Source organism: Haliotis rubra, unplaced genomic scaffold (assembly GCF_003918875.1).
Source record: "Haliotis rubra isolate DU_JTF1 unplaced genomic scaffold, ASM391887v1 Scf80, whole genome shotgun sequence".
In the NCBI taxonomy this organism is placed as follows: domain Eukaryota; kingdom Metazoa; phylum Mollusca; class Gastropoda; order Lepetellida; family Haliotidae; genus Haliotis; species Haliotis rubra.
The window spans coordinates 353,769-367,411 of NW_025767524.1; the positions used below are offsets into that span (position 1 = coordinate 353,769).

The 13,643-nt window shown below is 37.3% G+C and overlaps 1 protein-coding gene across 7 annotated transcripts in view; it reads left to right on the top strand.

The window, feature by feature from the left end:
• LOC124261562 (protein enabled homolog) overlaps nucleotides 1-13,643 on the top strand; it is a 68,096-nt gene that overhangs the window by 18,230 nt on the left and 36,223 nt on the right. For 4 of the 7 annotated variants that reach the window (XM_046695884.1, XM_046695886.1, XM_046695885.1 and 1 more), the window contains exons 2-3: nucleotides 1,608-1,773; nucleotides 2,159-2,324. In XM_046695884.1, coding sequence (XP_046551840.1) covers nucleotides 1,608-1,773; nucleotides 2,159-2,324 — 332 coding nt within the window. Of the gene's footprint in view, nucleotides 1-1,607; nucleotides 1,774-2,158; nucleotides 2,325-13,643 lie in introns of those variants that run through there. The other 3 variants (XM_046695889.1, XM_046695890.1, XM_046695888.1) reach the window with 2 other exon arrangements.

Sequence of the window (13,643 nt, forward strand, 5' to 3'; positions counted from 1 at the left end):
AGAGATAATCGGTCCATAATACCCAGGTTTTCAAGCAGGAAGGTCAGATGTTACTGTGTATGGTGAGGTTTATTGTGTGTCATCCAACCTTGAAGGGTTATACTGTCAATCACTGACTTGCCTTGCCTTGTCAATTATTGATAAGCTGCTGGGTTACAGCTGGAATACTGCACCATAAATAAACACTCTCTCTCTCACTTATGTTTGTCGTGTTTGTTGATAACACGTACAGTACTTCCAAAGGGAATCCAGATTAGGATAGGTCCCCAGCACCCAGACTAACAACTAGTCTCTAAATGAACATATTTTACTAAAAAAATGTTCATAGTAAAAAAAATATATATATAATGAAAAGGAGCCCTGAGACTTTCTTCATTTTCAGAAGCTGAGGAAATCTAGACTTGCCACATTTTCTAGACTTGCGTGGGCTTTCTTGGATATATTTACTTCAGGGTCTGTACGACAGACTACCCAGCACCCTATGCTTGTAGTTAGTGTTATTTAAATGGACAGGGCTGGTATTGGATATTGAGAATAATATCTGGTTTGTCTGGTCCAGATTTGAATAATTACAGCCAGTTATGTATGTGGAAAAGCTGAGAGGAGCATCAGATGGAAAATAGACAAATGTAGGACATTTTGTTGATGATAGAAGGCACAGGGGCTTTATGATCTCTGGCTGAGTGGCAGGCATTTCGGTTGCACATTGCTTCCCTTCCATGTGAATCCCTAGCCCTCTCTGACCTTGTCCCAAGTAGCTGCTTCTGAGGGTTTGTAATGTCCCAGTCTGTCTGTGTCAAGTATGAGTGACTCATGATTTATAAACACATTCTTGTCCCTACTAATTACTGTATCAATTGCATTATGGGCTGCTTAGGGGCTCTGCTGGCTGCTGGATGGCTCATTCATAGCCAGGCACTGTTGAAGTGTTGGCTTTATCATTTTAGGATTATTGTACTTCAGCCGGTTTTCTCCTCAATGTTTGTGGCATATTTTATCGGTTCTGCTTTTTGAGCAAATAAACAGAGCATGTTAGGGTTGCTGGTGTGATAATATAAGAGATATTGCACACAGTGGCAAACTGCAAAACATATGGAACCTGCAGGGTTGTCATGATGTAATAGGATTATCTGTGTTACCATGGTGAAATATGGGGTAAAAGAGTTTTTATGTTTACATCTTAATCTGAAGTTGAATACGTTAATTTCACCAGTAGTATAAAATAATAGTTCATAGTTGTCATTGAATCAGTGGAGTATATCTAGAGTGTGGAATGAGAAATATTTATGATTTTGTTCCGTTCCACAATCTCTGTGTTTTTAAGATATTTTTGAAAAAATATGGTATGAGAGTGAAGTGAGTGGTTATGTTTTGGTTTGCTATTGTAGGTAGAAAAACATATTTGATGATAGTTTGAGTCCTTTATGCCAGCTAGAAAATTAGTGTCTGACATATTACTCACATAATGCAGCACAATACAATATGTTTACTTTGTGCCCATTTAATGTTACGTTTTTAATTAAGTTTTTCAGTTTAAACTTTGCTGCCCAATACATAGGTTTCAGTATATAGAAAGATGTCAGCAAGCTCTGTTTTTCTCTTTTCAGTGAGTTAGCCATTGTGGCTGCTCGAGCCTCTGTTATGATATACGATGATGCCAACAGGAAGTGGATACCAAGTGGCGCCACCCAGGGGCTGTCAAAAGTTCAGATATACCACCACACCACACAAAACTCCTTCAGGGTTGTGGGGCGCAAACTTCAGGATCATGAGGTGAGTTCAGATCTTTGTTCAGACTGTTAAAACACAGACCACCAGTGCAGATCCTTGTCAACATTGGTCTTCAGCAATGCATACTTGTGCTTGTGCAAGTATCAGTGGGGTAAAGGGTTTGCTCATCACCCTGAAGACATGGGTTCAATTCTTCTTTGGTTGTGAATGTAAAACCTTGAGCAGGTAAAATGCATGGTGTCTGTTGTTTAGTGAACAAGAAACAGAGGCACCAGATATCTACTCCTTTAATCAGTACAGCATCCAAGTGAACCTACAGAATATGTTTCTCTTGGTATTCCAGTAATTTCATCAAGTCTTTCATTCTTGATCCATGTCTCTCTGTTTCAAGATCTGATTATTACTAATCAAAATCTCTTCTTTTCAGGTGGTTATAAACTGTGCCATATTAAAAGGATTAAAATATAACCAGGCTACAGCGACATTTCATCAATGGCGGGACAGCCGGCAAGTTTATGGATTAAATTTTGCCAGCAAAGAAGAAGCAGAACACTTTGCTCATGCTATGATGACAGCATTAGACACATTGAACAGTAAGTTACCAGCATACACAGCTCAGCATGGCATGATGGTTCATGGTTTACACTGTTTTGTCATTGAGTTCAGAAGGTGTCAATTGTCAGTTACATAACCCCAGTTATTTCTGTTTTACATGGTGGCCCTGTGGTCTGAGATGCAGCCACATTCTGGACACGGTTGTGTCCCTTAGAAACCTACCGGGAATGCCCGTATTTAAGCCCTGGGCTTAAATACTGAAAATCATTGTTCTAATGATGACATATTTTTTGAAGCCCAGGGCTTAAGTTCAAAAATGCGCAATATGTTGATAAATAAAAAGAATCGGGTTTTTTTAAAACTCTTTCATCAGGAAACTGGACTATAAATCCAAAATTGAATGACCACGTGGTTCAATTTAACTGCAGCTGCATGCACATCATAGGGGTTAAGATGATCAATTTCTGAAAAATTCCATATTTTAGCCCATGGGCTAAATTTCGATGGGGCCTAAATACGGGAATTCCGGTAGATCTGCTGGTCATGGGTTTGAATCTTTGGTTTGCCCTGATTATGATTCTTGGACAGTCAACACCAGACGTATGTTTGTGGGTTTAACAAAAGTGCTAAATGCCTATGAGCTGTGTGTCATTTTTGGTTTAAATTCTATTTTACAATGTTTAAGATGATTTATCATGACAACAGAAGTACTGATCAAAGTGACATTAGCTCAACCACTCACTGTCTGTGATGGTGAAATGCTTCAAAATAGTTTTGTTGCTCTCTTTTTTTCACACACTGGAGATAAGGCAGGGCATGTTGAACTAGCATCAGAGCTTGTGTTCACAGAAAATACGCTTACAGCAAAATATGTGAGTAGAATATTGATACAATGAAATCTTGAAAATTGTTGAGGGAAAAAGATCAAGTGGGCTTGACTTTGTTGGAAAAGAATGATGATTAGGTATGCATCAAGATATGTTTATAAGTCTATAGATCTACTGCATAGTTGCACTGGCGTGAGATCAACACAAAGCATGACTCACTCACACCATCAACCATGGTTTTCTACACTGGAACTGAACTTACAATGCAAGAACAGCATGTTATGCACCTGTATGTCACGGTCAGTAGATAACCATCCACCTTATTCTCTCAGGTGTGGGTATGAATAAAGCCCACAGAATTACTTCAAGGACAACTCCCTGTGGACTCCCACAGCAACAGACTTGGTGTGTTAATTTGATGGCTGTTTGCTTTGCTTCACCTGTCTGTGTGTAGGCTGATTTTCCCCTGGACCAATAAATAATCCACTGTCTACTATAGCACATGCTATTTCGGAAAGTATCTTCAGCGATTAACGTCAATTTGGTTTAGGTAACCACCACCTTACACTATTGATTTGGAGTTGCAGAAATAGATGCAAGCTATTTCAACAATATTTGGGATGAACATATCCCATTACTTAATATGAAGACCTGAAAACTTCTCAACTTTCTATTGCTGTGTCTGACATGTTTAAATTGATTATTTTCAACATGGTTTTGGAGGGCTCTAATATGCGCTGACAACTGAAAGCATCTCCTACAGGGTTAATTCCTGTAGATTATTTGTGTCATTTATGGTTCTTGCAGAATCAATACCCAAACTTTGAAATTTGTGATTGACGATTTTGCCTGTCTATAAGAAGATCTATTGGGGTGTCAAGTACAAAATCCAGCAGAACTATTGATCCATGGTAAATGCTGTATTTATCGTGATGACTCAAGATAAATATTTGATCTATGAATTTGTAGACAAATATGGATGCGTTTTCGATCCAGGTGAGATAAGCGGCTGTCTCTATGACAGGAGTTGAGTAAGCAATCTAAAACACAATTGACATGGGTTTAGATCTGGAATTTTTCAGGAACCACAATATATAAAACATTATTGTTGATGTGAAATTATGAATCTATCATACGTATCTGTATCTGATTGTAGAAATGCTTGACATTTCCTCTGAAGCATCAATACTACTGTAATGCTTGACTGTATTGAGCTCTCAAGTGATATTTGCCATTTGTTCCATACAAGTGTTTGCCATAGGCCATTTACATTTGCTGACTCAGCAGATCAATTGTTTGGGTTCATCTCGAGGGATACTTTGGAATTATTTGATATTTGGGGGTGTTTGTGTGTCACTGCTTAGCAGTGGTCTTTCAACAATATTGTTTTGGGTTTTTTATATTGACTGTTATGAATAAACAATTTGAGATATGACAAATATATTTACAAGTGTTGGTGAAGTTAATCTTTAAAAGACACCACATGAATCATAATTTCTGTTTAGCCAAAGGTCATGACATTCATCGATAAGCTGTCATCAGGTCATAGCTCCTTTTGAACGTCAGTATTCATTTAGCAATATTGTTTTAAGAGAATTGTTATAATCATATTAGAAAACACTTTTGCTATGACATATTTTTTGTTACGAAGATAATGAATACCAAGATACAAAGGTTTTGGTCCTTTAAATATGTATTTGATGAATCTGTCATCTATTTCATTAGATTTATACTTTAAGCTTTTTTGAAAGTAAAACTGAAATTAGAAAATTTTAGCTAAACTGCTCATTTCTGTCAGTTATGAATACTTATACCCATCAAGACAGCACCAGTATTGTAACAGTGTGGCTTGCTTTTTGTTCCTTCTCTGTCTTTAATAAAACATTACCCAAAGGAAATCGGATAGAAGGTCTCACCATCGCCAGACACAAATAGAAAGGCTAGGTTGTTTGGCTGATTTGATTCAGTGTTTTCATAAGTTGATGAATGTCATGTCCAGTTCCTGCAAAGTGACATCAATTACACATGTCCGACATCTGTCACTCTCCCTATGTCTGGTAGATTGCGAATTATGTCCTCCAGTACACTGTCTTGACAGCCAGGGTCGGTCAATAACTGATCAGCTACTTTATGTGTCCACTGTCAAGGATACATACCTTTTGGCTGAAATATCACAGGAATATTACTGCTAACATCTGTCGAGAAAATTGACTTATGACTGCAAAGTGTTTTGTCAGTGTCAGTGAGCCCTGAAATATGATCATAAAAAATGATGATTCAAAGTAATCTAAATGATACAATTACTTGCATGCTGTTATTCATATTAACATTGGGCTGCACTATATCTTGATGTCAGATTGATAATATGAGAAATGGATTCATGTCAGTTCTAAAAGTTAATGCATTCATATTGCTGCTCTTCACATCATGTTTATATTGGCTAGTGTACAGTGTATCACCCTGTTAGATTTGAATCAGAAACCGCTTCCTAAGATTAAACATGAATTAAAACTGATGGATTAAAATATATACTGATTGGGCAATAAATAGGAATGTTAAAATATATCGGACAATCAAACTGTCATAAATGTTTTCCCTATGATAGTACTTTATGCATAGGAAGTTTAGGATACCATCAGTAGTGTGTGTAATTAGTGATAGTTTCACAAGTTACAATTACTTATAAATAATACATATGTTGTGTGAATTTCAGACCTGCTTCTCTGATTGATTAAAAAGGATTACAACAACTTCAGTTTCAGTAGCAACAGGCAGAAAAATGACAGTCATTGAGATTGTCTCCAATGCTCTGTTCGTTTATAAATAGAATTATCAAGTGTTGTACTTGGTTTGTTACTATCACAATATTGCGATGGTTGACAACTATCACAATATCATAGAATATAATGCTGAAATGTAAATAACCCCAATAGTCACACATAGTAATAAATCTGTATCATGCTGTAAAAATAGTTCGTAATTTACAACAATGTACAATCCATGAGTGTTTATTTTCGAGCTTGTATTTCTAGTTTACTTGGTCTGGTCAGTGATGTTTCTGGACTAAAAGATTAGATTAAAGATGAACTGAAACAGTAAACCATCAATCGTCCCATGAAGGCTGAAAACATAATAGCTGTTACCGTTGTTTCTCAGTACAGAAGAGCTTCTTATTTGGTTGATCTCTACATTCATGTTAGGATCAGTAGATTCTGTTCTGCCCTACACCTACTTACAGTGATCATGGTGTGTCTTTTGGTACTCTTTACCATTAAAAGAGCTTTATCAATCAATGAGTGATTTGATGAAGTGCTAGAGATTGAAACACTACACACTGACATGAAACCATCCCTGAAAGTAGATCAATTGGTGTTTCCTCTTGGAGTCTGGAGCTCCCAGACATGTCCGGACATCAGTCAGTGATCACAGTAATTAGATAAAACAAGACAATGGCAGGGGGGATGGGAGGATGGAGATGGGAGGATGGTTGGGGGATGCCAGGCCAGCTGCTCTCTACTGTTGAATACATTGATATGGGATAACTGAGTTAATCCACAGGCAATCAGCATGGTGGTTATTGCTACAGGAGCTGTGGGAGACTTGCCTGGAAAACCAAGGATCACATTAACCGGGCACCACTGAAACTTTGGACATTTTTCATTTGTTATACTTTACTCTACTTCCTTTTCGAAGAATGTTTAGAGTTGGTTTTCTTTTGCCCAGATGATTCATTGTATCAAATATTAGTTGGTTTTGGATTTCCTCATGGAAATTTCTGAGAGCAGTGTAAAACCATACCCATTCACCTCACTCACTTGCTAAAAGTAAATTGGTTTACCCTCACCATGTCTACCCTGTTTGCCCGGTTCAGTATTTTAGAAACTGATTGTCAGTAATTTCTCTTTCCGATAAACTAAATAATGAATAGTTGGAAATGGGTCATACTTTTGTTTAGTTTCCTAGTTTGTTTGCTGTGTATGGTCCAACAAAACTATGTGTTGCCATATGCTGTGTAGGGTTTATCCTCTTTGTTTGTAGGTATCTATATTATATTCAGTAGACTCATCCAGTGTTATCTGGCCTTTTACATCTAATGGAATCTGTTTCTGCAGATAATGAAGACTGATTTTTTCTCTGACATTATATTTTACATACCCTACTCAAAAGAAGTTAATAACATGCAATTTTCCGATATGACTACAGTTAATCTGTCGTTTCATGACAAATTAACTACAGTCATATGAAAAAATCTGGTGATCTTCAATGTCTTTTGTGTTTCTGGTGTCCCCACCGAATGTATTAGGTTGCCAAATCAGTCAGTCCAGTCAGTTAGTCTATCATGTACAAGTTGTGAGGTGATAGTGACTTTTCGTGAGCATAGTGTTATAATCCAATCCAGTGTTCTGGAAATAACAGTAGGATACTGATACAAATCTGTATAAATATCAGATGGGGAAAGATAACAATAATATCTTGTTTGCACATTCATAGGCTGTAGCCATAATGTTTGGCAGATGATGAATTGAAACAGTTTATCACCTTTCATGGAGGATGATAGAATATAACTATTGCAGGCATGATAAGCCATGTGTTAAATTCTCTAGCTCTGCTCTTTACCCTGGTGTATTGTTGGAGCTGATACAGAGCAGTATTACACTTCATCAATCCATTGAAGGAAAATTGAATTTGTATGTTTTTCAGTAACCCCTTACCAAATTATTACATTTACACAACTACAGATAATTTCTGAGGTATGTTTTCAACAGCATTGCCTGCCATCTTACTCAGTCTATAGATATGTGAATAGGTAAGGTTGTGAATCACTTTTCCGTCATAAAAGTTCGAGCTGTTTCTCAAAGTACCCATACAGAATCTATTTTTGACCTGAGCCGCCCACAGTTTGCAACAAAGCTTGTGAAGGGGTTACATCCAGTTGTGTTTGTATTGCTACAGCTGAGTTGTTGCTTGACTGGTTTATTAAACAGTTCACTTTACAAACCTCTGTCCCCATCAGCCAGTAATGCTCTATTGTTGCAGACATGCCAGGCAACATTTGATCTCCGTTGGGATCATTTGAGAGCAGAAATGTCAAACTTCCAGGTTAACATAGCAAAGATGCCTGGCCATTCATTAATCTGTGGTTTCCTGTAGGGCCAAGTGGACAAGAAAACCCTCCTTGGTGAAGTGTTAGGGTACTTGCGCTTTATTAAAAACAAATGCAGTTTGAGATTTATGGCTATGTACAATGCATTTGGTTATGGTTTCAGTGTGGGGTTGGCCATGGATGCACTTCCACACACAATGACATTTTGTCGAATGGTAACCATATGGATTCATTGTGACCTTTATACTAGAAAATGGGTACACCTTATTAACTGGCAGTAAATATATGTCTATAATCCATTCAGTTGGACAGAGCTGTTATCCAGTGGCAGTAATGTTAATACATAACTCAAGGCTCAGACTGTTGGTTTTCATTTGCTTGTATCATTTTGACAATGATAGCTTAATGGGGTAATCTTTATATCTAATCAGTCGTAGATGTTGAAATGGTGTTTTTGGTTTACCTTCATTAAACAAGGCTGGTTTGCAGACATTGAGTAAACCAAGAGTCAAATTAGAATGGAAAGGTCAAACATATCATTAAATCTTAATTGTACTCTGTAACAACTTTGATGTGTACAGAGCGTTATCCCCATGAGCCAGACTGGGGAGCCATGTTGGCATGTTGCATATTGATCTAAAAGTTTCTGCTTGTTCAAGATTTTCAGATGTTAAAAAACAGTCTAAATTGGCCATGTGGGAATAAAAAAATCAATAGAAAAGAACTAAGTGTTGTTTAATTATGTTCATTGTGGTTAGTAAGAAGTAATTTTAGCTCTGCAAGCCTCCTCAAAAGAGGCAGATTGTTGCTAGGTTTATCCATGAGGGTGGTTACTATTTACAAGCTCAGTTGTTTATAATGTCAGATGTAGAAAGGTTGCATAGCAGGAACCTATCAAGTCTCAGTGATGCCTTCATTCACAAGCATAACACTGTCACATAATTGACGCTACTTGATATAGATTGGACAGTTAAAGGTCCTGGAGGAATAAGCCAGAGAGAAACAAATGGTATCTTCAGATGTGGAAGCTGACATATTGTCTTGCTTCTAGTCTGTACTGAATGATAGATCCATGGATGGAAAGTAGTTCTGCCCTCATAATAGGCAAGCAGACAGACCTGTCTACAGGATTCTTGTCTTCTATAAGGCCAAATAAAAAAATGTGGTTCTGATTACACCTCTTTAAAATTTAGGGTAGGTAGGTAGGATTTTAGATTTTAGAAGTTAAGTACAAACTAATAACACATTTATCAATGTGTAATTGTTTATTCAAGCAAGCTTACGGCCATCGTGTCTTATCAATTTCTTATTATTTATGTGTCAAAACATTTTATTTTTATGATTAAAACCAGTAATCATTACATGAGAGACTTTTGTAAACCTAATGCAAACACATGTTTAATGTATATTTTCTTTTCTTGATCATACCAAGCTTAGTCTGCACAATAGGATTGGAGTGTTTCCTCTTTAAGAAATCACAGTAGATACTGGCAATCACTGCATTACTGTCTTCCCTAACCTTTACATATTAGTCTATAATATGATAATAACACAGAAATGGGGGTATGTTGTATGAGTAAGTGCATTTGTTAGCATGTGTAATGATTTAGCATTTTATTTGTATTTTTCAGTGTTTCAGTTCAGCTCAAAATACTTGTCCCACGCAGATTAGGTTCTTAAATGAAATATCAAAAAGGGACAGATTTTTTGTTTAATCTCCTAACTGAAAGAATATTGTTAAATGATAGAAAAAACATAAATGTCAAATGGTATGTGATACGGTATGTATTCCTTACAGATAATGTCAAATCCAAATATGATATTTATTTATCTGCAGATCAGTCACAAAAAGTCACAGTGTAACAGTTTTGATTTATTCAATATCCTCCCTGTTCATATTGTTTTGATCATTTGATGTTTGCTTTGATAGGAAGAAAGGATACAATTAAAATCCATCATATCTGACAGCTATAAAAGCTGATGATTTGAATGGGGAACCTCCAGATTCATTTGAATATCTAAGTGACCCATTACCTTGGAAAGTGATGGACAAGGATGATTTTAGACCAACTCATCTTGGAAACCATTTTTAATTGTTTTGTTTTTTCCACTAGAACCTTTCCTCCTCAGGTCAGAAGGTTACTGTGGAATCAGAGACTCTAGGCTTGGTTCAGTTTCATCAAAAATTGCCTCAGCTTTTCAGGGGAAAATAATTTTATAAACTAACAATTCTTCAGTCATGGCAGTGGACTACATGTTTTTTTCTGTTTTGGACTTAATTGTTATTGTAGGGAAAAGGGCAGGAGAGTAATGGTTGTGGGAAAAATTGTATTTTTCAGAGTTCCCTTTTGCACAGGAATTGGGTAATATTTGTGGTTCATCTGGGTTCATATAACTTGCTTTGAGAGAAAAAACGGATAGGTGTGACTAATTAAATTTTAACAGGGTTCACATATTACAGGGATATTGTGGTGGGTTGGGTTGGAGGGGATTAGGTTTCAAGAATCCATGTCATGCCCATTGCTAAGAACTGAGGTGCCTCTAGATGTCGGCAACACTGCATTGGTTTCCCAAATGTCTGTTCTGTTCAGTCAGCGTGCAGTGTTTGCCTTTAGGGTTAGATGTAACATTTGCCACAACTAGGGTGCAGCATTTCACGCAACCCGACACATCTTGTCGTTGATGACATCATCAGCTGGTCTGGACTTTCACAGGATGCAGCTCCCCGGCCTGGTTGTCTGTCTACAACATGTACACTGTTATCTACAACACTACAGGCAATGAATATATGTAGGTGATATGCTGGGACTATTAATGTAATCAGAATCATATGAGGATATATCGTTATCACAGTGTATCAGTGATACCATGTACTCAAGTTTCACATGTCTCAATACAATCTTGTTTAGAAGGTGTTTGACCTCTGTAGAATGCTGGGTTTAGGTGAACTCCCATGTTGCTCAATGCCACTGAAGGCCAATTCAACCTTTACATTAAGGCAGAAAAAAGTGTCAACATAAGCATACATTTACTGAACAAATTCAAGGTTTTATATATGTATTTTATGTGATCATGGGTCAGTATATAATAGTTTGTCTGCTTTCCCTAAACCAGAGTTCCAAAACTGTCTAACAATTTATTTTTTAGCCATGTTCAAATGTAAAGTCTGTTGAAAATCATTCTGATTGACATCTATTGACTATTAACTGAATAACAGTAAAATGCATTAACGTGATAAAAGAAAAAAGCTGTTCTGTGACCTGACATTCATTTATTGTATGAAAACTCTTATGCCAAGGTATAGTTCTGTAAACAATTTCATCTAAAACATGCTTTGATTTTTTACTAATCAGCCTGGATTCATACCTTTGAACTATACACATCAGAGACTTGTTCGTACAGTATGTATGTGAAGGCACTTGAGGCGAATGAGCCTGGTTATGAGAAACACTGTGTTAATATGTGTCCAGACATACTTATCTCAGCTAAATATTTCCAACAGCACCTGCTGTGATATATACCACCTGTATTTCTCTGTGGGTTAATGTGGCATTGTAATACTTGCCATTGGCTATGGTAAGCTTTTTGTCAACAAATGTTTTCCGATCCACATGGAACTGGCATGTTGGTCTTTTTTGTACTGATAATGGTTCCAGTGTGTAGGTGTATTTTTGACAGTTCGATCATTGACCCTATTTGGTTTTTATGGTTGTTGAAATTGTCAGCTGTAAATACTTTACTTCTTGAAAGATAATAGAAAGCATTGTAACAGGCCTGCAGAAAAAGCAGTATGTACGTTGTTAAAGGTCTGCTACAGAAGAAAGCCCACGTGAAAACACCAAACACAGCACTTTGGAAGGTAGAGATTACGATGTTATAAAAATGAAGAGATTCTCTGGAATTCTTGCTGCGATATACTTCAAGACAGTTAAACATACCACCCATCAGTTCCACAGAATAACCAATTCAAGTCTGAAACAGATTCCATTGGGCTAAAAAAGTAAAAAATATTTTGTGGTGAAACTTGAATAAATGTTCGCTGACAGTCATACTGAAAAAAGTTCAGTTAATGTTTTAGTCCAGTATGTGAAGTCAGTGTTAGTTACTCTACAGTAGTCTGTACTGTCACATTTTATGCATAGCAAATGGGTACAAATATTTTGAGGGATACAGATTTTTTGGCACCAACTGATCTTGCTGACCACTAGTATTTGTATATTGGGTATTTTGTAGTTTTTCAAGCAACAGAATAATTCATTCCTCTGTTGGGGTAGTCTTGTGGTCAAAGCATATGCCTCTCGAGCTGGAGACCTTGGTGAGGTGAGGTGAAATTGGGTTTAACGTTGTGCTTGAGAATATATCGCTCATATGACGACGTGCATGCGTGTGTATGTGTATGTGCGGCTGCTTGTACTAGCCCAGACTCAAGCTGGTTTTATAGTGCTAGCCCACTGAGATACCATGCCGCAGTGAAGCATGAATACCCCACTCAGACACATTGTACTGACTCCGAGCCGACCAGTCCTTGTTTTACCCATTAATGCCGAACGCCAGGCAGGGACCAACAAGTACCATATTTTAACGTCTCTTGGTATGACACGGTCGGGGATCAAACCCGCAACCTTCCGCTCTCCGGGCGGACAATCTTACCACTACACCACAGAGGCGGTCAGACCTTGGTTCAATTTCCCACATGGGTACAATGTGTGAAGTCCAATTCTGGCGTAGATATTTCTGTAATATTGCTAAAAATAGCGTAAAACCATCACTCACTTCATTCCACTGCCATGTTTTGAAATAGATGACATTATTATGTGTCTACTTTAGAGTATAAGATGGCCACAGGACTTTGTTGTTATTTTACATACAATCAGCAAAGTTGCCCAGCCTAACCACCTGAGGGATGATGATGTAGCCCTGAATGATATATCATGTGACTAACCATGTATCCGAGAAATCCTGTCGATACCTTTGTGCTACTCAGTACCCAGCCACACCAAGCACCAGAGTTACCCATCCCAGCCCTATAAGTTGGATGTACTTGCATTTGGTAGTACATGTCATCATATGTTTAATACTCACACTGAATGTACATTATTTTCACTCCATAACACGAATAGTTCATCTGCAGAAGAAGGGCTTGTCATGTCGTTTTGTATACATTTTTCAGAGTCACAATAATGATATGAGTTGTGTGTGGTCATGGTATGCATCATATCTCTTCCTTATTGCCGTCCTGTAGTCATCATTTTGACTTGGGGAGAGTTTTGAGGGACTTCAACATTGTTAGACACAGATTTATTATGACCACATGCACAATGCATGACTGTACCCAGGTAGAGAACAATGACTTTACTTACCAAGGCTGTTACTACTTCCTTGTTTACAAATGGTTTAGCTTTCCCATTATTTCTTTCACATTTGGG